This window comes from Furipterus horrens, unplaced genomic scaffold, assembly GCF_987537825.1.
Source record: "Furipterus horrens unplaced genomic scaffold, mFurHor1.1.pri manual_scaffold_11, whole genome shotgun sequence".
Lineage (NCBI taxonomy): Eukaryota > Metazoa > Chordata > Mammalia > Chiroptera > Furipteridae > Furipterus > Furipterus horrens.
The window spans coordinates 88905355-88929571 of NW_028327181.1; the positions used below are offsets into that span (position 1 = coordinate 88905355).

A 24217-nucleotide genomic window follows, 5' to 3' on the forward strand; every position below is an offset into this window, starting at 1 on the left:
GTTAGAACCACCAGACTCCACCGCAGACCTTCTGAATCAAAATCTGCATTTTAACAAGATCCTCAAGTGATTTGCATGTACAATAAAATTTAAGAGACACTGCCTTAGACCACAGTTTTGTGTTTGTCCCCTTTCTGTTTTAAACCTACAGTCTGTGGCTTTCTACTGCCTGCTGAATAAAATTCATACCCTGGCATGCACTTAAGACCTATTCATTGTGCTCATGTATGTGGAGTTCTGCTTCTGTAACTGCCCCCCATTAAGTGCGGACACACTTCTTAGCACATTTGGTCAGTCATTCAATATTACTGTGTGCCTACTGTGTGCTAGGCACTATTCTAGAAACAGAGGTATATACACCTCTGGACAAGACAAAGTTAGCAGTGGATACCAGTAGCTAATAATATTTCATACCTAGAATTCATTGAAGCCCCACCCCTTCATTAAAACTATCCAGATCCACCCTCGTTGCAGTAATCTTTCCCTTGGCTGAGCTCAATAAGGAGTTGCCCATTTCTACTTGTGCATCCCCAGACCTCCTGAATTAAAAATTTTTGGAGGTGGGAGTTCAGGCATCCATGGGCTTTTATAACTACACAAGTTAATTTGAAACATCCTGGTTTGGGAACCGAGGGTTCAGATAATGAATGAAGCTGTTGATGTGGCAACCTAGAACCAGTTCTTAGGCCTCTAAAAGGGCAGTTTTATTTGTTTATGCAGTGTTTTGGAACTGACTTCACTTTTTGTTTCCAGTATTTTTCCAGAGTGTAGACATTTTTTTTCTGTGGATAAAACTCATCTCTTTACATTAATATTCCCTTTCCTTCCTGCTGTAGACTATATATGGATATGGACCTTGTTTTCTCTTAAATTTCTTTTGCATGTTGCCTTGTGTTTAATGTCATTAAACAATATGCATTCTTTGTGAGGATTAAATGAGATAATGCATGTAAAGTGCTTAGATCAGTATGTATAGTAATTCTTAATAAATGCTATTCTTTATCATTATTAAAAAACTGCATTCTAACAATTTTTTTTTCGAATTCAGTCTATAGCTTTACTATTTCATGGCAGGATAAATGACTCGTAACATGTTGGGTGGCTTCTATAAGAAGATTAGGGTAGAGGTGAGAATCCAATTTGATAAAAATCTGTAGATAATTTTGAAAGGCCTCCTTTCTCCCATGGTTTAAAAAATATTTCTTTGATTTCTCTGAAGCAGTTCTGAGGGTTCCTAGAACTCTATGTATCAGATTAAGGCCCCAACCCCTTTGCTGTATTACTATCACAACCCCAGCCCACCTGAAAAAAGGGGGAAAGGGAATCTGGATAGTTTTTTCTAGGTTCTTCAAAAGCATTTCTGATTATTTACTTTTAAATCAACTTTGTTGGGATATAGTTTACCTACAATAAAATACACCTACTTTAAGTGTACAGTTTGTTGAGTTTTGATAGATATATTCATGTAACCACCATGCAATTACAATATGACACAGAACATTTCCATCACACCAGAAAGTTACTATCTCTTTGAAGTTGATCCCTCATCTCACCCTTGGTCTCAGGCAACCAAAGATCAACTTTTTGTCAAAATTTTTACTTCTTCAGTATTTTATGTAAATGGAACTAATATGTAGATTCGTGTCTGACTTCTCTCCCTTAACAAGGTATCATTGCCTGTGTCAGTAGTTTGCTCCTTTTTACTGCCGAGTAGTATTCCACTGGTGTATGTACCACGTTTTGTTTATATGCTTATCAATTGTTAGATGTTTGGATTGTTTCCAATATGTGGTGTTGTGACTAATGGTTTCTGAACATTCATGTACAAGTCTATGTGATCATGTTCTCATTTCTTTTGAGCAGATTGCCTAGGAGCAAAACTATTGGGTCATAAGCAGCTATTAAACTGCCCTGGCTGAGTGGCTTAGTTGATTGGAGCCTCATCTCATGCACCAAAAGGTTGCAGGTTCTATTCTTGGTCAAGTCTTGGGTTTGATCCCCAGCTGAGGCACGTACAGGAGGCAGCCAATCAATGTTTGTCTCTCTCAAAGCACTGGACATGTCCTCGGGTGAGGATTTAAAAAATAAAGACTCTTTAAACTACTTCCCAAAATGATTGCTCTAGTTTGCATTCCCACCAACAATGTATGAGGATTCCAGTTGGTTTATATCCTTGTCAACACTTGGTATTGTCAGTATTTTTAGCCACTTTGGTGGGAGTGTAGTAGTATCTCATTATGACTTCATGTACATTTCCCTGATTACAAGTGATGTTAAACATCATTTCATGTGCTTAGTGGCCATTCATGTACCTTCTGTTCCAATATGTTACCCATTATTTAAATTGGTTGTCTTATTATTGAGTTGTAGAAGTTATTTTTTCCCTAATTTTTATTGATTTGAGAAAGAGAGAGCAGCATTTATTTGTTGTTCCACTTATTCATTCATTGGTTGATTTTTGTACATGCCCTGTCTGGGAATTGAACCCACAACCTTAGCCTACTGGGACGACACTAACCAAATGAGCTACCTGCCAGGGTTAGAAGTTCTTTCTAAAAGTGTTTTTATTTTATTTTATTTTATTTTTGTATTTTTTTTCCATTACCATTTATCTTCCTTATACCTTCCCCTGCAATTACCACACTGTTGTCCATGTTCATGAGTCCTTTTTCCTTTTTGCTTAGTCCCTCTACACCATAAACCTCCCACCCGCACCCAGAGCTGTCAGCCTGCTCTCTGTCTATGAGTCTGTCTCTATGTTGCTTATTAGTTCAGTTTGTTCATTAGATTCTACAAATGAGTGAAATCATATGGTATTTGTTTTTCTCTAACTGGCTTATTTCACTGAGGCTAATGTTCTCCAGGTCCATCCATGCAGTCGCAAAGGGTAAAATTTTCTTTTTTTACAGCCGAGCAGTATTACATTGTGTTACATAGTCTTTATATAAAGTCCTTTGTAGATACTGCACACACAGTTTTCCCAATTTTTTCATTTCCTTTGTGGTGTCTTTCCAAAGGCAAAAGTTTTTAATCTTAATAAAGCTCAATTTATCATGTTTTTCTTTAATATTTTGTGCTCTTGACATTTTTTTGAATCTTTACCTATCCTAAGATCTTGAAGATTTTCTCTGTTTTCTTTAGTAGTTTTAACTTTAACTTTTCCTTTAGTTCTATGATCCATTTAAAATTTTTTTTAAATTTTTTTCATTTTTAAATTACAGTTGACATACAATATTATATTAGTTTCAGGTGTACAACATAGTGATTAAACATTTATATAATGAGGTGATCATCCCAATAAGTTCAGTATCCATCTGACACCATATATAGTTATTACTGTATTATTGACTATATTCCCTATACTGTAGTTTATATTATTGTGACTGTTTTTATAACTGGCAATTTGTACATCTTAATCCTTTCACCCTTTTCACCCATCCCCACAGTTCCCTTTCCATCTGGCAAACATCAGTTCTCATTTCAACTTAATTTTTGTATATGTGAAGGACCAAGGTTGGTTTTTTCAAAATAGATAATCAAGATTGTTTTCTCCCCATGGGATTACTTTGGTCCCTCTCTTGAAAATTAATTGACCGTATATGTATGCATGGGCCTATTTCTGGATCCTTTATCTGTCCCATTGATCCATTTGTCTGTCTTTAGACCAAAGTACACTATCTTGATTATTGTAGCATTAAAGTAAATCTAGAAATCAGGAAATGTAAATCTTCTAACATTGTTCTTTTTCAAATGTATTTTGGCTATTTTAGGTCCCTTGTATTTCCATGTATGTTTCCATATAAATTTTAGAATCAGCTTATCAATTTCTTTTAAAATCTGTGCTGAGATTTTGATTGGGGTTGCAGTGAATCTATAGTCAATTTAGAGAGAACTGAGGTCTTAACAATATGGAATCTTTCAATCTTTGAACATGGCTTAGCTTTTATTTGGATTATCTTTAAACCCTCTTAGCAGTGTTTTAGAATTTTAAACATACAGGTTCTTATCCATAATTTATTAAAATTATTTCTACTTATGTTTTTGTTGGTATTGTAAATTGTGTTGCTTTTTATTTATATTTATTTATTGTTATTTTCTTTGTGGTATTTTTTAAATTTCATCTTCTAATTGTTCATTGCTAGTATAGTAGTCCCTCTCTATATTGCAGTTCACTTATCACTGCCTCACTATATCACAGGATTTTTAAAAATATTATATTTAATTATTTATCGTGGATTTTTCGCTATATCGTGGGATTTTGCAGTACTGTATACGTATGTCATTAAAGTTACGTAGGTTTAAGAGTGTAGAATATGTTTAAGTACATAAGTAGTTTATAAAAGTGTGGGAAATGTTAATAAGGGAGTGGGAAAGGTTAATAAGGGACTGGGAACGGTTTATAGTGTGTGGGAAGGCTTTATAAAGCCTTAAAATATATATAAATACTAAAATAAATGTAAGGTCCCTACTTCGCAGATTTTCACCTATCGTGGGGGAGGGGGTGTTCTAGAACGTAATACCTGTGATAAGTGAGGGAATACTATATAGAAATAGAGTTGGGTTTTCTAATGGATCTTCTTTTTTTAAAAATTATTTATTTATTTATTTTTAGAGAGAGGGGGAAAGGAGAAAGAGAAGGAGAGAAACATCACTGTGTGGTTGCCTCTCACTTTTGCCCCCAACTGGGGACCTGACATGCAACCTAGTCATGTGCCCTGACTGGGAATCGAACCAGTGACACTTGGCTCACAGGCCGACGCTCAATCCACTGAGCCACAGCAGCCAGGGCTGGACCTTCTTTCTAAACTCGTTTTCTTAGGTGTAACAATTGTGTTCTCTGTACACAATCTTGTTGTCTATGAATAAAGTCTCTCACACCTTCTTTTCCAATCTGTATATCTTTTAAAAATTTTTTATTTAATCTTTATTGTATTTTTTTCCATTACCATTTAGTCCCCTTATACTCCTCTCTCCCCAGCATGTATGCCTTTTAATTCTTCTTTCCCTTTTGCGTTGGGGAAGACCACTCATACAATGATGAATACAAGTAAAGAGAGCAGACATTCTTGCTTTGCTTCTGTCCTTAGAGGAAACTCATTCATTCTGTTTACCATTCAGTATGAAGTTAGCTGTAAAATTTCCATATACGTCTTTTACCAAGTTGACTTAGTAAATTCTGTTTCCTTTCTATACCTATTTGACTATTCCTAGTTGACTGATAATTTCTTTAAAATCATGAATTGATGTTGAATTTTGTCAGATGCTTTCCCTCCATCTATTGAGATTATTGTATTTTTTTCATTTATTGTTAATAAAGTAAAATTATATTGATTCATTTTTAAAAACTTGTTAAAATTGGTTAGTTATTTGCAAACAACTTCCAACAAAGATAATTTTGTATACATTGATTCATTTTTTAAATTTTCAACCAATCCTGAGATAAACACCACTTGTTCATGAGGTATTATGCTTTTAGCCATTCTAGATAAATATTTTTAAGTGTAAATAGCAAATATGAACCAAGATCAGGATGATATGAAAAAAAAAGATACCTTCAAGAAATGGAAAAACTCTTGGAAATGGGTAACCAAAATTTAAAATATAGCAGAAGGGTTGGAAAATAAAATTGAAAAAAAACTTCCTGGGAAGTAGAGAGTTGTAAAATAGGAGTGAAACAAGTAGAAAATTAGGAGACAAATCTAGAAGTGCATCTTTATTGGGAATTCTGTAACATGAGGACAGAGAAAACAGGAGGCAAAGTTATCGAACGTTTCCCGGAAATGGGAAATCCAAATAGAACAGTGCAGATGGACTAGAAAGCAGCTGGTCCCAATTGCAGCAGGAGGCTGGCAAGCCCTGGGAGGACAATCTCCAGGGGAGTTTCAGGGCTGGAAGAATATATTGGTAGGACAAATGGCAGAGGTGTTAAGTATTTGAAGAAAGTTAATAATAGCTACATGGAAAACCAAGGGAGTGAAAAAGGAGACAATTATTAAGTGGGTGTAAAGAAAGAAGACATGGTCATCTTTACCTGTTTGCCTCAGCTGTGAACCATGTTTGCATAGTCAAAGTAATATAAACGTGGACTACTGATTTAACCAATAATTATGCCAGAACTACACTGGAAGAATAAAGTCAGGAAAGGAGAGTGCAGGAAGGTGACACAGGAGAGCTCAGTCTTCATCTACCGTGGTAAGAAGTTAGTACATAACTGTCTAAAATGGGTAAATCATGGCCATGTAAACACTTAAGAATGGTGATGCCACCCTGGCTGGTGTGGCTCAGTGGATTGAGTGTCAGCCTGAGAACCAAAGGTCACCAGCTCCATTCTCAGTCAGGGCACATGCCTGGTTGTGGGTTGTGGGCCAAGTCCCCAGTTGGGGCACGTGAGAGGCAACCACACATTGGTGTTTCTCTCTTCCTTCCCCTCTCTGTTTAAAAAAAAGGATGGTCGCATGGCTCAGTTGGTTGGAACGTCTTTCTGTACACCAAAAGGTTGAGGGTTCAATTCCCATAAGGGTGCATACAGGAGGCAACCGATAGATGTTTCTCTATCCACCCCTGTTCCTCTCTCCTTAAAATCAATACGTATACATAGCCTCTGGTGAAGATTAAAAAAAAAAAAAAAAGATTGATGTTGAAAAACAGGTTAAACAACCAAAAGAATTGAAGGTAATTGTGTCTGGGAAGGGATCAGTGGGGATAGAGTCAAGAGAAATTTAAACATAAATTTCTTAAAGAAGAAAACCATACAATAAACTTCTCTCTAATAGACATTGCATTGTTTCAGGATGTCCTTTGCCAAAGTACATCCAAGTTGATTGTCACTGAAAATTTCTCTAAACAAATCTTTGGAATCTTGCAATTTATAGGTTTAATACAGTGCTTTGAATTGTAGATTTGTAGGAAGTTTTATTTGACTAACTCAGCCTGTTTCTATTTTCCTTTTAGGTTTACATTTTTGAAATTGAAATAGGCCTACACATTAGGAACTCATGTCTTTTCTTGTAAGTAAACCAGAGCGAATTAGGGTGAGTGTTTCTATTCTTCTGGTTTTTCTATTTTTACTTTCTGCAAAGTGAAGTGTTTTGGGAGTGTTGTAGGTGTTTTGTCATGTGATGCTCAGAATCATGCAGAAGTGGGGGAAGTAAAGCAGGTATCGTAGCCTCTGCTCCTGAGAAAAGAGCTTGCAGGCAGGAGCTGACAAGAGACACAGAATACACCCGCCCACTTGTCTGACAGATTAGAAATAAGTGGTGTATTTTTTGAATATCAGTCATTCAACATTAAATGAGTTGAATATGTAGATAGGTAACCACTGACCACCTCCCCATTTCATATGTATTTTCAGCAATTGTGTGTTTTAAAAATCTAATGAACAAACTGAAGTAACAAGCGGAATAGATAGACTCATAGAGAGTAAGCTAACAGCTCCAGGGCAGGGTTAGGAGGTGGAAGGATAGGGGACAAGAAGGAACAAGAACTCCTGGACATGGACAGCAGAGTGGTGATTGCAGGCGAGGGTGGTATAAGGGACAGATGGTAATGGAAAAAATACAATAAAAAATAAATCGGTATCAAATTGTAATCATTGGAACACTTTTTTCCTTAATATAATCAGGTTTTAATTGAAAGCTTTCTTAACATGAAAGATTTTATTATACTTGAACTTCATCAGCTAAAATTACCTCAAGAACAAAAAACTGGACTTAGCTGTTTTTACAAGCTTCCATAATTTCATAAGAGTATCATATTTTGTTATGAAGTTTTAATTTCCAAACGCAGTAATAATTATTTTTAAGTCTTGTAATATAAAAATGCTATGAGACATTATGAATATGACATATTTTTTAAATATTAAAGTGAAAGTTTATTTTTATTAACTATCATGTAGCATAGTGCATGTGATGTTTTTTAAATATCAAGTTTTTTTAATGAACAGTGTTATTTTTTTAATTTGGAAAGAATTGATATAGAGGAGAGAAAATGATGTTATAGTTCCAATTCATAATTTGTATTATGCAACTTATTTCTGAATGCTACTTAATTTTTTTCTTATGTTTATATATATATAAACAATTTATATTGTAAACAGTAAACTTCATTGTCATTTGAGAGGAAAAATAGATTCTTACCTTAGCCTGAACTCTGCGCAGTGGAAAGAATTTCCCCAAGCCAAACTTTAACACCAGTCCTTAAGAGAAATACAATCTTGATTCCATTGCTTTTAAATACGAGCTTCTTTTCAATTTCAACCTAGTCTGATTCAGGTGAAACCAGACCCTGATCAGTATGATGGAAATCCAATATTCGTTTGAAATAGGCCAGTAAAGTGAACCAAGATTGGTCATGCTAGTTTGGTCTTTGTAAAGCTAGCATTTGGTAGCAAACGTAAGCAGTAATGTCTTTATAGACATCCTAGTAGATGAAAGAATATGCAGCTTGCAATTTCCTTTTACAAACTAACAGAGGCTTGTGAAAACCTGCAGTTTCGTCCCTACTTTGAATTTGTATTGTGAATTCCAGTAATTTTTCAAATCTGCATTCATGATTGTAAGCATCTGTAATAGGAATAAGTAAGATGGATCCAAGAGATTGTTTTATTTATAGGAAGGAGAAAAACATTCTTCATTATCAGGACCAGTACTACCTGTTTCTCATCTGTCAGATTTAAGAATTATTCATCAAATTAGGCAGAGAGAAATAGAGAAAGGAATTAATCTATTGTTTTCAGTTGATTTAAATCCAAGATTCTTTTCAGAATTTTTCCGTAGAAACGTATCTTAACTCTACTGCATGATTCTGTTTTTATAGTTGTGTTTTGTTTGTCTGTCTAATGGCTGATAGCTAATTTTTTGTGGCTTGGAAGAAATACTAATTCTCTTTGGGGTTTTCCTCTTTAGCGGTGGGTCTCGGAAAAGTTCATTGTTGAGGGCTTAAGAGATTTGGAACTATTTGGAGGTAAGTACAATATGGCATTTAGCCATTACTTCAGGATAAATCTCATTACTCTTTTATTGACTAAATCAATTCATAGAAATTAGCAATTTTAAGGGGAAGTATAATCTTTAGTTGTTATATTTATTTGGCTCCTTTTGAATCCATGGTTTCCCAGACATTTGAGGACTAATCTGGCAGTTGTCATTAGCCTGTCTTGATTGTTAGAAAGCGAGTATTTACTTAAAGGCATATGTTATTCTTCTTAAGTTTTTGTCCAGTTGAAATCCATGTTCTCATAGGAAAAAAACTAACTTTAAAAGTCACTAGCCTTGAAGATTTAAAAAATAAAATTATAGTCAGGACGAAGGTAGCAATGATGTAGAAATTCTGGTTTTACTGATCAGTCTCATTGACTCATCTTTTCATGGTAGAAATCATGAGACTTAAGAGAACTAAGGGAAAACTCTGTCAGGACAAAAATACTAACTTCCTTATTGGGAAATATAAATGTTGGCTTCAGAAGTAATTTCGGTTTGCATCTTGGAGATTTAACAGGCCCAGGCATTTTCCTTTGGCTATTTTCAAACTGAGCCTTTTTAGGAACCGTGATCTTAATTTATGCTAAATAAAATTCCTTTCTATAAAAATAATAGTAGGAGAGCCCATTCTCTGTGTCTGAACACCAAGAAACTTCTGGCACCTGTAGCTAAAGAGACAGGCTATCAGATTGAATGCACTGGGTGACTGATTTAGAATACTCCTCGAGTGACTTAAGTAATTGAAAACTCAAACTTGTTAGTTACTAGGTGATACCTATTAATTTATTTTCCCTAATGCCACTGAACAAACTTCTGGAGTAGAATTATTTGTGAAGTTTGTCAAAGTGTTGTGTTTTGGACAAATGAGAGTTTAGAAAAATGATGGGTTATTTTTGTTTTTGTTTTATAAAGAACAAAAATTAGCTGTGCAATAAAGAAAAGGCTAATGGAACAAAAATACTATAGTCTGGCTCTCTTCTCAATTTCTTCCCAGCATTAATGGGAATACAGTGGTTTAAAAGTAAACATTGGCATTGATGGAAATTGAGTTGGGAATCCAGTTTATAATCTATTTGTTAAAAATATTCCAGTATATGTGAATTGAATTAATGGATTTTGGTTTCAGTGTCTTGAGTGTAGGATCTCTGGCTGTGTTTCGACAATTCCTTAGTCTCTGATCTGAGGAAAATGAAAAGACGGTTCTGTATATTGTTTCCAGCTTGATGAAGCATATGTTATCAGGTTTAATACAACTCTACTCTGGAAGACTGGGTTTGATTTCCTTTAATCTAGTCACCTGGCTCTTACCTTTGGCAGGCTGTCCTAAGCAACTGTTCCTGCCATTTGTGTACCAGAAAACTGATGTCCAAGTAAAAAAAAAAAAATCTTATTTTGATAAACCGAGGTTAAATGACTTTGTAGCCAGTGTCCTCTAGCAACACAGTTGGATGCTGTAGTTTCTAATTTAAGATATTTGGAAATGTTTCCAATACTTTACAGTAAAAATTTGGCTTTGATGATTTTTATTTACAGAATGGAGAAACTCAAAAGCACAGATACAGAATTTGTCCGATGTGAGAGCAGAAAGTTGTTTCAGTTGTCCTTTACTTAATTCGTGTTCACCAAGAGTAGCAGAGGTCCAAAGCCTTTGCTTTATTTGCATTCAGAATGGAATGTCTGACTAGAGAGTCAAATTGGGTAATGGTCCCACATACACATGTTACTGTGTGAAAACATTTTTTTGCCTTCTTTAAACCTGTTTTCTAGTCCCTGCTCTCTCTGGGAAATAGCCAACCATCACTATAACTTTATCATGAATTGTTTGTTCACAATATAAGCCTCTGAAACCTGATTATTAGAAGTAACATTGCATGCTGATGAAAAGTCAATATATGACCAGAATTATAGCAGTTGAGTTATACTCAGTAAAGAATACCCATGGAATAGTAGTAGCCTGGCCAAGTATTGAAAAGCTATAGATTCATGTTTAAAAACCCCATCTTGTCTGCAGCATTTTTACTGTGGAGGTGTGCATGCGTGCGTGCGTGCGTGCGTGTGTGTGTGTCCGTGTGTCTGTGTTTATATGTAGCACTGCAGGCACTTTTTCTGCTGTAATGGCTCTTAAGTGGTTTCTATTAATAAACGTAGTCCTAAGTGCAATAATTGCTGTTCTAAATGTGGGTGTGTCTTCTACTAAAAAACAAAATGCCAACAACTCATTTCTCTACTCCAGAGCAGACTCCGGGTGACACTCGGAGAAAAGTAAGTGACTTTCTAGGCTCTAGCACTGTGGCTGTTGCATGGAGATGACTTCTTGTGGAAATTTGTGTGTTTTGTTGGCTTATTCATGTTCCCGCTTATCTGTCATTGAGCTTTATTTGAATTGTAATTCTTTTACTTGTGGAAATTCAGGTTTCACCCTGGAAAGATTTTGATGTGTACTTTGAAAACAGAGAAAAATCTTGGGCACTTTTTTGTCTGTCTTGTGGGGATTAAGGTCTCTTCCCCTTCCCAACCCTCCCAGTCACCCGCCAACCCCTCCAAAAAAGGAGAAAGTTTTTCCCTGGCTGGTGTGGCTCAGTGGATTGAGTGCCAGCCTGCAGACAGGAAGGTTACAGGTTCAATTCCCAGTCAGGGCACATACCTGGGTTGCGGGTCAGGTCCCTGTTTGGGGGCTTGCGAGAGGCAAGCAATTGATATATCTCTCGCACATCAATGTTTCTCTCCCTCTCTTTCTCCCTCCTTTCCTCTCTCTAAAAATTAATAAATTTTTTAAAAAAAGAAGAAAGTTTCAACAGTCTAAAATGTGGTTACCTTTTAGTGGCTAGTGGTACCAAATTTTCATCCTTAGTCTGTTAATAGATTTCTGTCCACAGACATGAAATTGATCTCTGTCTAGATTATAAGGCAGGACCTCTCATCTTCTACCTTAAAAACAAAACCAAGCCCTGACTGGTGTGATTCAGCGGATTGGGTGTCGTCATGCAAACTGAAAGGTCTCCGGTTTGATTCCTGGTCAGGGCACATGCCTGGGTTGTGGGCCAGGTCCCCGTTGGGGGAACGAGAGAGGCAACCGATCAGTGTTTCTCTCCCTTTCTGTCCCTCCTTTCCCCTCTCTCTCAAAATGGATAAAGTCTTTTAATAAAACCAAAACTAAAAACTACAAAACAGAAAATGCATTTTTTACTGGCAAAAGCTACAAGGCTCTTACCCTGCTTTCTACTCTTCTAGCTTATTTTACTTAAGGAAATAACACCAGCTGTGCACAGTGTACCAGGCTATTTTTGATAAATGTGAATCTATGTCTTATAAACAGAGAGGGTAAGAGCCTTTTCTAAAGACCCTTCCTACTCTTTCCAGCTGACAGACAATTGTACCTTTGCAGGCAGCCCCATGGTGGAGTGAAGGGGGAGGCTGCTGACTAGGAATTTCTCTTTGAGCAAAGCCTTGGCTGTGCTGACATAGTCTGCTAGTCAGGAGCAAGAACCTGTCTCTCAGATCCCAATATTTTTCAGTCAGGAGACCAAAAATGTTTTCTGTAGGATCAGTTAGGTACTTTTTTCAGACTACAGTGTCAATTACTTGTGATTTTTATATTTTCACAGTTGCCCATGTTACACCAAAAAGTTCTCCTGTGTGAAACCTGTGGGAGGTTAAATGTGTTTGTTTTGGTAGCCTTTCATCAGCATTGTCTGTGTGCTTTGTTGTGTTTTGTTCTGAACTCTTTAAACAAAGTTGTCATGTTATGGCCATTTCTGGATATCAGTAGCTTATCTATTTTTCAGAGGCTTCGAAAGGAAAAATGGTGCTTTTCATGGTCGGAGAACTCAGAAAAGTCTTTGACAGAATTAGTTTCTTTCTCTAGGCAGTTTGAGATTATGCATTACACTAAACCTACGCCATGCTGTGTTTATTTTATATTTTTTAAGATTTTATTTATTTATTTGAGAGAGGGGAAGGGAAGGAGAAAGAGAGGGAGAGAAATATTGATCTGTTGCCTTTCACACGCCCCCAACTGGGGACCTGGCCCGCAACCCAGGCACATTCCCTGGCGGGGAATCGAACTGGTGACCTTTAGGTTCACAGGTTAACTAACACTCAACCCACTGAGCCACACCAGCCAGGGCAACCATGCTGCATTTAAAGAGAAAGGACTGAATATTTCATCCTTTTCATCTGAATTTTGACCTTTTCTAAATTTGAAACAATACAATGAACTAACCTGCCTTTCTTGTGGCAGTATCAGAACAGACTTCTTCCTTTCAAAATATCGCCTTTGTTTTCCCAAGTAAAGGTTGCTGTCTCTGTGAGTTCAGACCTATAGGACCCCCACAAAAAATAAAGCTTCCAGTTTAGGATCATTTCCAGTGGATTGAGGACAGAGTGGTAGTGGAACCACAGCAACCACTAGGCTAGCTCATTTCTTGCAATTGCAGATTGCCCAAGAACTCATATTCCTAATGATCTAAAGAATTTTATTTTCTAAAACGAACACTGTTGAATAGTTTTCTACAGTCAACAAAGATAGTAAAAATATTTGTCGTTATTAACTAATCATGTGAGTAGTTTAATGAATCATTCTCTACTGAGACTCAACAAGCCTGTGTCTTTGGATTGTAGACTAGCGGGCAACATATTTTTTATGCACTCCTAGCAAGGAAGAGGGACATAAGTAAATAAAAATATCTATCTGTAGTTTTTTCCAAAGGGAGTTATTCAAAATGTATATAATAAATATTTTAGTGTCAGGATTCCAGCTGTCCTCCAGGAGTTTGTCTGGAGATCAGAGGAGAGAAGACATTCAAAGTAGTTCTAGATTTATCCTCATTGGGACAATATTGTTACCTGCTAAAAAAATGCAGTACAGTCTGACTGGTGTGGCTCATTGAGTTGGGCGTGAAAATGTCACTGGTTCGACTCCCGGTCAGGGCATATGCCTGGGTTGCAAACCTGGTCCCCAGTTGGGGCACATGTGAGAGGCAACCGATCAATGTATCTCTCACATGTTGATGTTTTTCTCTTTATCTTTCTCCCTACCTTATACTCTCTCTAAAATAAATAAACAAAATCTCTTTAAAAAATGCAGTTTAGTAAGCCCTCACTTAACATTATTGATAGGTTCCGCAATTTTAAGAGAAATAATGCACAACCGTAGGCTAATTGATATAAACAAGAGTTAAGTTCTTGCAGCATCTCATCGATGTTACAACGAAATGACACTGAATGAAACAACATCATTTGAGGACCTGCTGTACCATCTCACATGCAGGTACAGATTCTGATCTATACCGTGCCCTGAGTCAACGTGTGATATGAGGACTGGCATTTCCAGTACAGGTCCTAATATTGAACCCTGTCTCCAAAGGAACTGGCTGGTACCTTACTCTCCTTTTCAGCCTGTGGATATGACGAAGTCACAGGCAGGACACCTGCCCAGTTCAAACTTTGCTTCAATGATTCTCAAGTTCTGTGCCAGCACTGTTGTAGGCATTGGGGAGTAATACATCAGTGAGCAAGACAGACAAGGTCTGTGCCCTGGTGGAGCCTGCATCCCAGTAGCGGACACAGGTGATAGATAAATAAACTGCAGTGATGTCTTCTGTGAAGAATGTAAGGCAAGATAATAAAGTGACCAGGTGCCCCCTTTACTTTGGCTGGACAGTCTTCAATGAATAAACGACGTTTAAGACATCAGTGATAAGGTGGAAGCAGCCGTGAGAAAATGGCAGGGGCAGGGAAGGAGCAGGGCACCAGTATTCCCAAGAAAGACAGCTAGTGCACGTTTTCCTAGACTGGAGCGACGAGTGTAAGGAGTGAAGTCCTGGAAGCAGACAGGGGCCATGCAAGTGGGTACTCAGGCCCGAGGAGGGGGCGGGGTCTGAAAGCACTCCCCTGGGTTTGTGTTAACTGGTGACGCAGATTTTATTGAGGAGTAGATTGATACTTGAGAACACAGGATCTGCAGAGCAGGAATATGTGCAGGGGGGTTAGAGGTCCTTCACGATTAACTCAGCATGCAACTTGTAAATTCTAAACAAACGAGGATCGCCATTTCAGAGCTTTTGGTTTAAGCTTTTTGCTCAAATCACTACTCCATTTTTGTCCGTTGGCTGTGTGTCTCTCCCCTGTGCGAGGCACCTGGCATGTAGTAACCAGTGTCTTCAGATGGTTCTGAAGACAAAGTTATTTCAAGAAGCTACAGTGGCTATTAAATGAGGCTAGAATTTGTTTTCAGAACATTTGAAAACACACAAGTGTAAACACCCAAATCAAACCAACCTTAACTGTTGGTCAGGCTCTACTTAGGTTTCTCTGTTTTCTCTGTTCTGTCTTATTTGTTGAGCAGGAGAGTGACCAAGAAGGAGACAGCAACAGAGGGAGAATAGAATTTACGAAGTCCAGGCGGTGCTAGACTCTCTACATCCTTTATCTCATTTAATTGTCACGACAATACTACGAAGTGGGAATTACTCCACTGATGAGACAGCGGAGATCCCACGAGATTAGAGTGACTTGCCCAGGGTCACAGAACATGTGATAGGCCCGAGTTCAAGTTCTGCCACTGGCTGGCTTCTAAGCCTATGGTCTTTGCATTATACCATATGTTTTACTTAAAGTAGTCTTTCCAAAATTACCTTTTCCAAAATTTAACAGATGTTAGACACAGAAGGGTTCTCTGGACAAGTACCTTTAGGAACTGCTAGGCTAAACAAAGTTGAACACACTTCCTTACCACGGAACTTTTCAAAGCCTTTACAATGGAGGTATGCCTTGTGATTTCTCCACGAGAGTGTGCTACATTTACTAACTTAATTGGACGTGTAAACTTTTTTCATGCATAATTGCCAGAATCAGTGTTCTATGGGGCCTACTTTGGGGAAATCCTGCATTAGAACAACTCAGTAGAAAAATGGACAAGAGACAGAAAGAAGCGTTTCCACCTTGAAAAAACCCAGATGGCCAATAAATACATGGAAAGATGCTCAACTTCATTAGCAATCAGGGAAATGTAAATCAAACCCACAATGAGACTGTCAGACTGGCAAAAATGAAGACTGAATATAGCAGGTGTTGGGAAAAAGATGGAGCAACAAGAACATACATATATTGCTGGTGGGAGTGTATATTGGTATAACCATTTTGGAAAATAATTTGGCATTATCTTGTAAAGTCGATTGTTCATATACTCTGTGACCTAGTAATTTCACTCCTAGGTATAAGCTTTAGAGGAACTCTTGCATATATGTGTCAGGAGACACACTGAGAGGTTTTCTAATAGCATAGTTCAGAGTATCAGTACTTAAAAATAACCCAGAAGCCCATCAACATTGGAATGGATAAATTGATATATGTCCCCAAGATGAATATTATATAGCATGGGTGTACAACCTGGCTAACTACAACAGTATGGATGAATCTTAGAAATATATAATTGATTAAATGAGGAGGTACCACCACGTCAGAACATTTTCAGCTCATACTCTTCTGGTTAGTGTTGGGCTAAGAGCCTTTCATGTGTTCACAACGACCTTTTCCTGACTCGAGGCCAGGTTTATGGACGCAGCACATGAAATACGAGCTGGCCTAAGGTTCTCCATTTCAGTTAGACACACATCCCAAGAAAGAGGATCCAAAAGAAAGAAAAATACACAGTCCCTAAGTCATACCAATACATTTAGGTCTGGAAGAAGGAAACCAGGCTTATATTAAGCTGAAGGAAGAGATACTGGTTTGCCGTGTATTTTGCCGGGCACTTTCCTTCAGGACCTCGAAGGCCAGCGGTGTGACGCCTACACCCTAAATGGCTGGGATCCAGCCTCACTGGCAGCACGAATGGGCGGGAACAAGGAGGAGGTCGCTTTTGCTGTCTGGGATGATGGCTGAGACCTGGCAGCTCTGTTTCTCACCCACAGCCCAGTGTGTTGGCTGTGCTCTTGCTTCCCTTGGAAATGCCAGGGAATGATTGGACTAGGATCTTGCTTTGCTAAGAGGGGGACCTTAAAAATAGGAGATTCAAGAGATCCTCCCATCTCTCCATCCCCCTTCTCTTTTGTAAATGTGCCTTTCTAGACATCCTTTCTGCAGCTAAGAATTTTATAGTTGTCACTATGCTGTAAACCTGAAAAATATAATATTAAATGTCAACGGTAATTGAAAATTAAAAAAAAATTTTTTTTAAAGAAGGTTATAGTTCTTGGCAAATGAGCCAGTTGGAAGGACAAGCAAATCATCAGCTGACAGGAACTGGCCCTGTCTCTCTGCGTCCCCCCCCCGCCCCCCGCATTTGTAGGAAGCGCTGACACTTGCTGTGATTTAGGGCTACGCCTGGTGCCTGATGTCTTATGTGACATTTCTCCTCAGAGAGTGCTGGCACCACTTCTTTGCCCCAGAATCGAAATTTCTGTTTGTTTAGATGCCAGTCTCCTTGTGGGTCTGAATTACCACCTCCCCACTCCCACACCACGCCCACTTTTATTTCATTAACCTATTTTTCTTCTTCTTTAGACCAATGAGGCAAGCTCAGAGTCGATAGCATCCTTCCCCAAGCAGGAGATCATGAGTAGCTTTCTGCCGGAAGGAGGGTGTTATGAGCTGCTCACCATTATAGGTAATGTCCAGGGACTGTCATGACGTTTGTGCTCCAGGGGACAGTGGCAGCTTCCCAGCATCTCCTAGAGTGTGTGCTGGAGGCTGGCAGCTACTGGCAGGATTCGTGGTGACATGACTGGCTTTTGTGGGTGTTCTTTGGTTTTGTTTCTCCAAGTACAGGAAAAGAGAGCATGTTACCAGGAAAGGAATTCTCACAATTTTTTCTTCTCGGCTGCACACTTCCGGTGTCCTGGGCCGCAGTCGGTCAGAATGGTTGGCTGAGAAGGAACTAATAGGAGAAAAAGCAAGAGCTATCAGCCTTGAAAGGAACCGTAGTGAAAGCTTTGAGTTGAATTTTCTTTTAAAATCAAGTCTCTTGAAGGAAGAAGGAGACCTTTGGTGCTACTGTCCTTGGTGATGGCGTTCCTCTTTTCTGTTAGGCAAAGGCTTTGAGGACCTGATGACAGTGAACCTAGCAAGGTACAAACCAACGGGAGAGTATGTGACAGTGCGAAGGATTAACCTAGAAGCCTGTTCCAATGAGATGGTGACGTTCTTGCAGGTAATAAGACATGAATGTGACATTCGGAGGGTGGGCTCTTAGGTCCAGCAGTAATTACAAGGTGTCTCTTACCTCTGTCTTCTGCAAGTAACTGGGGGGAAATGAAGGCAGGCCATGTCAGCAAGTGATGGACGCTGTCAATGAAGACTTGGGCAATTGGTATTAAGGATTCTATAATGCTGTTCAGCCCAATTTATGGTCCCCTCTTCTCCACAGAGTCCTCCGTGTCTCATTTACTTATTATTCAGAGAGGCGAAGTAAGTAACTTGGCCACAATCTCATACATGCTAGTAAGTGGCAGAAGCCAGTCCTGTTCCAGATGTGGGGCAGCCTGCCCTGCCACAGGTGGCCATCTCCTAGCTCTTGGCGTCCCGTTTGCCTGAGGCTCCTTTCTACCGGAGAAGGAGGGACGGAGGTCTAACAACTGACTGCAGACTCAGTTCTCCTTGGCTGCTGGAGGCTTGCACTGGGAACGCCTTAGATTTAGGGTCTGGGTCTGTGTATTTCAGGACAGTTAGTTGCACCCCTTCCCTTCTCTATTTATAATGTTTTTCTGAAATCATGCTCATCTGATAGTGGTCTAATACCAGTTCACGGGTTCAGAGTAGTTTTGCAGATCTGAGGATGGAACGAAATGTCAATGCCAACTTAATTATTTAGGAAAAAACACCCAACATTTTCCTAGAGCATGTCGGACTTTCTGTAGAGCAGAATAGGAGGTACTGCCTATTTGGCCTTAGTTCACCTCCCAAAGGCCAGGACCCTAGAGTTTCTAGAGTTCTCATGTCCAATTTTTTTTCACATCTTTTGTCTAATTAATTTTAAAATTGTGTAGGTCTTACACTTTCCATAGCCACTCCTAAGGAAAGGATCTCTCAATCGAAGGTTGCTGGAGAAACAGCTTCCAATATTAATAGTTGTCGTCTTTCTTTAATGCTTTTTTCCCTTGGTTCCAGTCACTACATTTTCCTTTATAATAGAAAAACATTTCTTGTTTCCTTTTTTTTTATCTAAAGAGGAATTCTGTGCCTTGGCCCTTGAGGTTGAGCTAAACTTAGAATTTTATAAGTCTTCAGCCAACAGTTTCTTTCATCACCTCCACGGGGGTGATCTTTGTTGCTAGCAGTGTCCCTGTTGGTGGTGAATTGTTTCTGAAGGTTCTCTGGGATTGGCTGGCAGAGCCAAATGTAGACAGAAGCTGGCAGAGCAGTGCTGCCTTCCCTGCAGGGAGAGCAGAGCCTGGCTTCTCTCATCCTGCAGCGCGCCAGCTAAGACTGCTCCCAGGACTCTGAGAAGAGCACCCAGGGAGTACTATGTCCCCATATTATTCATGCTGCCACCTTCCTGTTGAATGTCATTCCTCAGTGCCCCTTGATTCTGACTTCAGCTTACCGTTGGTTTCAGGGGGAGCTTCATGTCTCTAAACTCTTCAACCATCCCAATATCCTGCCATACCGAGCCACCTTCATTGCAGACAATGAGCTGTGGGTTGTCACATCATTCGTGGCATATGGTGAGTGGGAAAGGGCTCCCAGCTGAGAATTCTGTTGTCAGCTGGCTTATGTGCAGTTTTCCTCCTCTGCTACCCCTCCCTGTCTCCCCACAATTCTCTTCAGGTTCTGCAAAGGATCTGATCTGTACACACTTCATGGATGGCATGCATGAGCTGGCGATCGCTTACATCCTGCAGGGGGTGCTCAAGGCCCTCGACTACATCCACCACATGGGATATGTCCACAGGTGCGCTCTGAAGCATATCCACCCCTTACGGGGGTGGCGGTGTTTGCCCGTGACCTCAGGTAAACCCTGGAAGGCCGGCTGAAGTTAGTGAAGCCACAGTGTAAACCAGGCTCGGGATTCTGCCCTTGCCTCTGGGCTGGTTGGACAGAGCACTTAGCCTGCCGCTGTTCGAGCTGCCGACTTTCTTCCCTGAGCAGCCTGGTCCTGAGTGTTGTGTGAGAGGGACACCTGAGGAGGACCGTGGCGCCCCCATCCCACTTCTTCCTCGGGGCCCCCAAACTGGTGTGTGCAGCCCTGTGCCGAGAGGCCGGGGAAAAGAAAGAAGGCCTGGTAGACCGTGTCAGGAGAGCAGCTCACGGTGGGAGGATAATAAAATGGGGCCCCTACCGAACTCCACACACAGAGCAGCTCTTCAGAGGGATTAAAGGCCTACATGTCAGATGTAAAACTCAGACTCAGAAGGAGATGTGAGGAAATATTTTTGTGACCTAAGGTATAGGAGAACTTCTAAATATTATAGCAGCACAAGGCATAAGACGAAAAATTGATGAGTTTGATCTTATCAAGATGAAATACTTCTCTCCACTAAAGGGCCCCTTGAACAAAGCTGAGATATGGGTGACAGCGTGGAAGATGTTGGCTTTGTCTAAACACAAGGGAGTTTCCTAACAAGGCAGTCTTGTGAGTCAGCAAGAAAAGGATAGCAAAGCAACAGAAAAATGAGTGAAGGACATGAGGGTTATAAGAGAGGAAATGCAAAAGGTTAACAGCCATAGGAACAGACACTCAAACCTAGCAATCATCAGAAAAGCAGATTAAAACGGGAGGATGTCAGCTTACACACCAGAGACCAGCATAATTTGGAGGTTGGGTGAGGCCCAGTGCAGTGAGGAGATGGGGTCTCCTGTCTGTATAGCAGAAGACGGCCTGACGGAACCAGTCAGAGTCACTCAAATCAGGGACCATCAGAGCTGCCTCTGGGTGTACGCTCCAAAGAAACCCTCACACAGGCCCATTGGGGACATTATGCAATGTCATTGTTCATATTCATGGTAGGAGACAGTGGGAGTGTCCCTTGCTGGAAGAATGGATGAGTAAAAGTATTAGATCCCACCCCAGAGTATAGAGGGCAATTAGAAGCAAAGATTAGATGTATGCAGATGGCAGCATGAATGGATCTCAAAACATAACACTAAGAGACAAAGGAAAAATGAGGTGCATAACACAGAAGCATTAGGTAAATTGAAAATACATGCCAATAAAACAAGGATACACTCTACAAGAATAAACAAGAAGTACAGGTCAGTCATAGTAGGTGGTAGCAGAAGCAGTAGTTTGTGAGCATAAAAGAGAACTTAAACAAAATATAAGTAAGTTATAAAATCCTGTGACAGAACTCCTGGCCAAGATGGAGGCTTAAGTAGACACGCATTGCCTCCTTCCACAACCATAAGAAGGAATAACATCTCCTCACAACAGAAAAACAACCAGAACTACCAGAAAATCGAACTGTATGGAAGTCCAACAAACAAAGACATAAAGAAGTAGCACTCACCCAGACAGGTGTGGGGGGGAGCCGGGACTGAGAGGACACGATGTGGTGGCAGTGGTAGCAGCAGCAGCAGCAGTAAGGCAGTGGCTGTGGCCAGCTGGCAGAAAGAGCGGTCACATAGTATAAAAGCCAGGAGGAACACCTGGGAAGCGGTCCCAGCCCCAGAACAGACCACATAGCTCGTGGTTCCAGCACCGAAGAAAATAAAGCCTCATTGCTTCCGGCTGTGAAAATCAGTGGGGGTTGGGGCTGAGGAAGAAACCTCCAGTCTCTCGGCAGAGTCCATTTGTTTAGAGGTCCCCCAATCCTAGAACGTCTGCAAACTCTAGGAACCATCACCAGGGCAGCAGTTAGAGGAGCACCAGTCACATACGGGAAGTGGGTGAAGTGACGGGAAAATGGGCGAGTGCTGAGCAAGCAGCATTGTTCCCTCCTTGATGCCTCCACCACATACAGCACCACAAAGTGGTGAAATGGGTCGCCCCATACTGACGAATACCTAAGGCTCTGCCCCTTACAACGTAACAGGTGTGACAGCTCTACCTAATACACAGAGGCAAACCCAGAAGCCTATCAAGACGAGGAGACAGAAAAGTAGGGCCCAAAAGAGGGAGCAGATCAAGGCACCAGAGGGAGAACTAAGTGACGAGGAGATCACCAACCTAATAGATGCAGAGTTCAAAACGCTGGTGATAACAAAGCCTGTGATGCTCACAGACATGCATTAGTATGGTAAACGCATAAGGGAAGAAGTGAAGGCTATACTAAATGAAGAAAAATCCACACTGAACCAATGGTGAAGGGAAGGAAGCTGGGGTTCAAATAAACGATTTGGAATATAAGGAAGAAATAAATAGTCAACCAGTACAGAATGAAGAAACAAGAATTTAAAAAAATGAGGAGAGGCTTAGGAACCTCTGGGGCAACTTTAAATATACCAACATCTGAATCACAGTGGTGCCAGAAGGAGAAGAGGAAGAACAAGAAATTGAAAATGTGAAAAAATAATGAAGGAAAACTTCCTAAATTTGGCGAAGGAAATAGACATACAAGTCCAGGAAGCACAGAGCCCCAAACAAGCTATACCCAAAGAGACCACACCAAGACCCATCATCATTAAAATGACAAAGGTTCAAGATAAAGAGAGAATCTTAAAAGCAGCAAAAGAAGAGAGTTACCTACAAAGGAGTTCCCATAAGACTGTCAGCTGATTTCTCAAAAGAAACTTTGCACGCAAGAAGGGACTGGCAAGAAGTATTCAAAGTAATGAAAAGCAAGGGCCTACAACCAAGATTATTCTATCCAGCAAAGCTATCATTTAGAATGGAAGGGCAGATAAAGTGCTTCCCAGACAAGGTAAAGCTAAAGGAGTTCATCATCACCAAGCCATTATTATATGAAATGTTAAAGGGCCTTACTTACGAGGAAAAAGATCAAAACTATGAACCGTAAAAGGACAACAAACACAACTATCAACAAATGAATCTAAAATAATAACCCAAAAACTAAACAAACAACTAGAACAGGAACAGAATCATAGATATGGAGATCATATGGAGGGTTGTCAGTGGGGAGGGAGGAGGGGGAGAATAGGGGAAAAGGTACAGGGATCAAGAAGCATAACTGGTAGGTACAAAATAAATGAGAGGATGTTAAGAATAGTATAGGAAATGGAGAAGCCAAAGAACCTCTATGCATGACCCATGGACATTAACTAAGGGAGGAGGGGATTGCTGAAGGGAAGGGAGGTACTGGGCAGAGGTGGGCAAAGGGGGAAAAATTGAGACAGCTGTACAGTCGTCCCTCTCTATATTGCAGTTCACTTATTGCGGCCTCACTGTATCGCAGGAATTTAAAAAATATTACATTTAATTATCACAGATTTTTTGCTATATCGCGGGATTTTGTGGTACTGCATACGTATGTTGTTAAAGTTACGTAGGTTTAAGAGTGTAGAATAAATAAGGTTCCTACTTCATGGGGGAGGGGGGTGCGTCTAGAACGTAATACCCGTGATAAGTGAGGGAATGCTGTAATAGCATAGTCAATAAAATATACTTAAAAAACAATCTTGTGATAGGTAAGTGGGATCATGCTATTTTTTCTTTTTTGTATGTTTCAAACTTTTCACAAAAATGTGAAACACACACACGTGCGCGCGCATGGCCAAGGAGATGGCTGGCTGGATCTAGGGTGTAAAGACCAGAGGTTTGTGGCGTGAGGGGCTCCTGCCGCCCCGTGACACCTTTCTCCCCGCACCTGCCACCCCCCAGGAGTGTGAAAGCCAGCCATATTCTGATCTCCGTGGACGGGAAGGTCTACCTGTCTGGTTTACGCAGCAACCTCAGCATGATCAGCCACGGGCAGCGGCAGCGTGTGGTCCATGATTTTCCCAAGTACAGTATCAAGGTTCTGCCTTGGCTCAGCCCAGAGGTCCTCCAGCAGGTCTGTACTAGGTCCCAAGGAGCCCCAGCCCTACCACCTTGTGATTTCCCTTCAGGAATTTCCTGGGATGGGGTGCTCTCTGCCTCCATCCGAGTGCTGTCCAGGCTCCTGGAGGGAGGCTTTCCTGTTGGCAGGTAAACCTGGGAGGCCTCTCACACAGGCATAATGTGCCCCTGGCAGGTGAAGTCATTCCCCCTCTGTGGGGTCCCAGACTGCCTCCTTTCAGAGATCCCCACATCTTGTGGGAAATGAGCATTTGGTACACTCCCCATCCCTATACTGAGTGGGAGCATGGGGCCCCACACTTCCTCCTGCTTGCTCCGTAGCATCACCAAACAGTCGGTTCTTCTC

At 40.3% G+C, this 24217-nt stretch overlaps 1 protein-coding gene across 5 annotated transcripts in view; it reads left to right on the forward strand.

The window, feature by feature from the left end:
- Positions 1 to 24217, forward strand: part of STRADA (STE20 related adaptor alpha) — a 29431-nt gene that overhangs the window by 1818 nt on the left and 3396 nt on the right. Inside the window, exons 2-9 of one of the 5 annotated variants that reach the window (XM_090290501.1) lie at positions 6952 to 7031; positions 8904 to 8961; positions 11212 to 11240; positions 17484 to 17586; positions 18008 to 18129; positions 19534 to 19642; positions 19746 to 19869; positions 23695 to 23866. In XM_090290501.1, coding sequence (XP_090146627.1) covers positions 6996 to 7031; positions 8904 to 8961; positions 11212 to 11240; positions 17484 to 17586; positions 18008 to 18129; positions 19534 to 19642; positions 19746 to 19869; positions 23695 to 23866 — 753 coding nt within the window. In that variant the 5' untranslated portion in view covers positions 6952 to 6995. Of the gene's footprint in view, positions 1 to 6951; positions 7032 to 8903; positions 8962 to 11211; positions 11241 to 17483; positions 17587 to 18007; positions 18130 to 19533; positions 19643 to 19745; positions 19870 to 23694; positions 23867 to 24217 lie in introns of those variants that run through there. The other 4 variants (XM_090290502.1, XM_090290503.1, XM_090290504.1 and 1 more) reach the window with 4 other exon arrangements.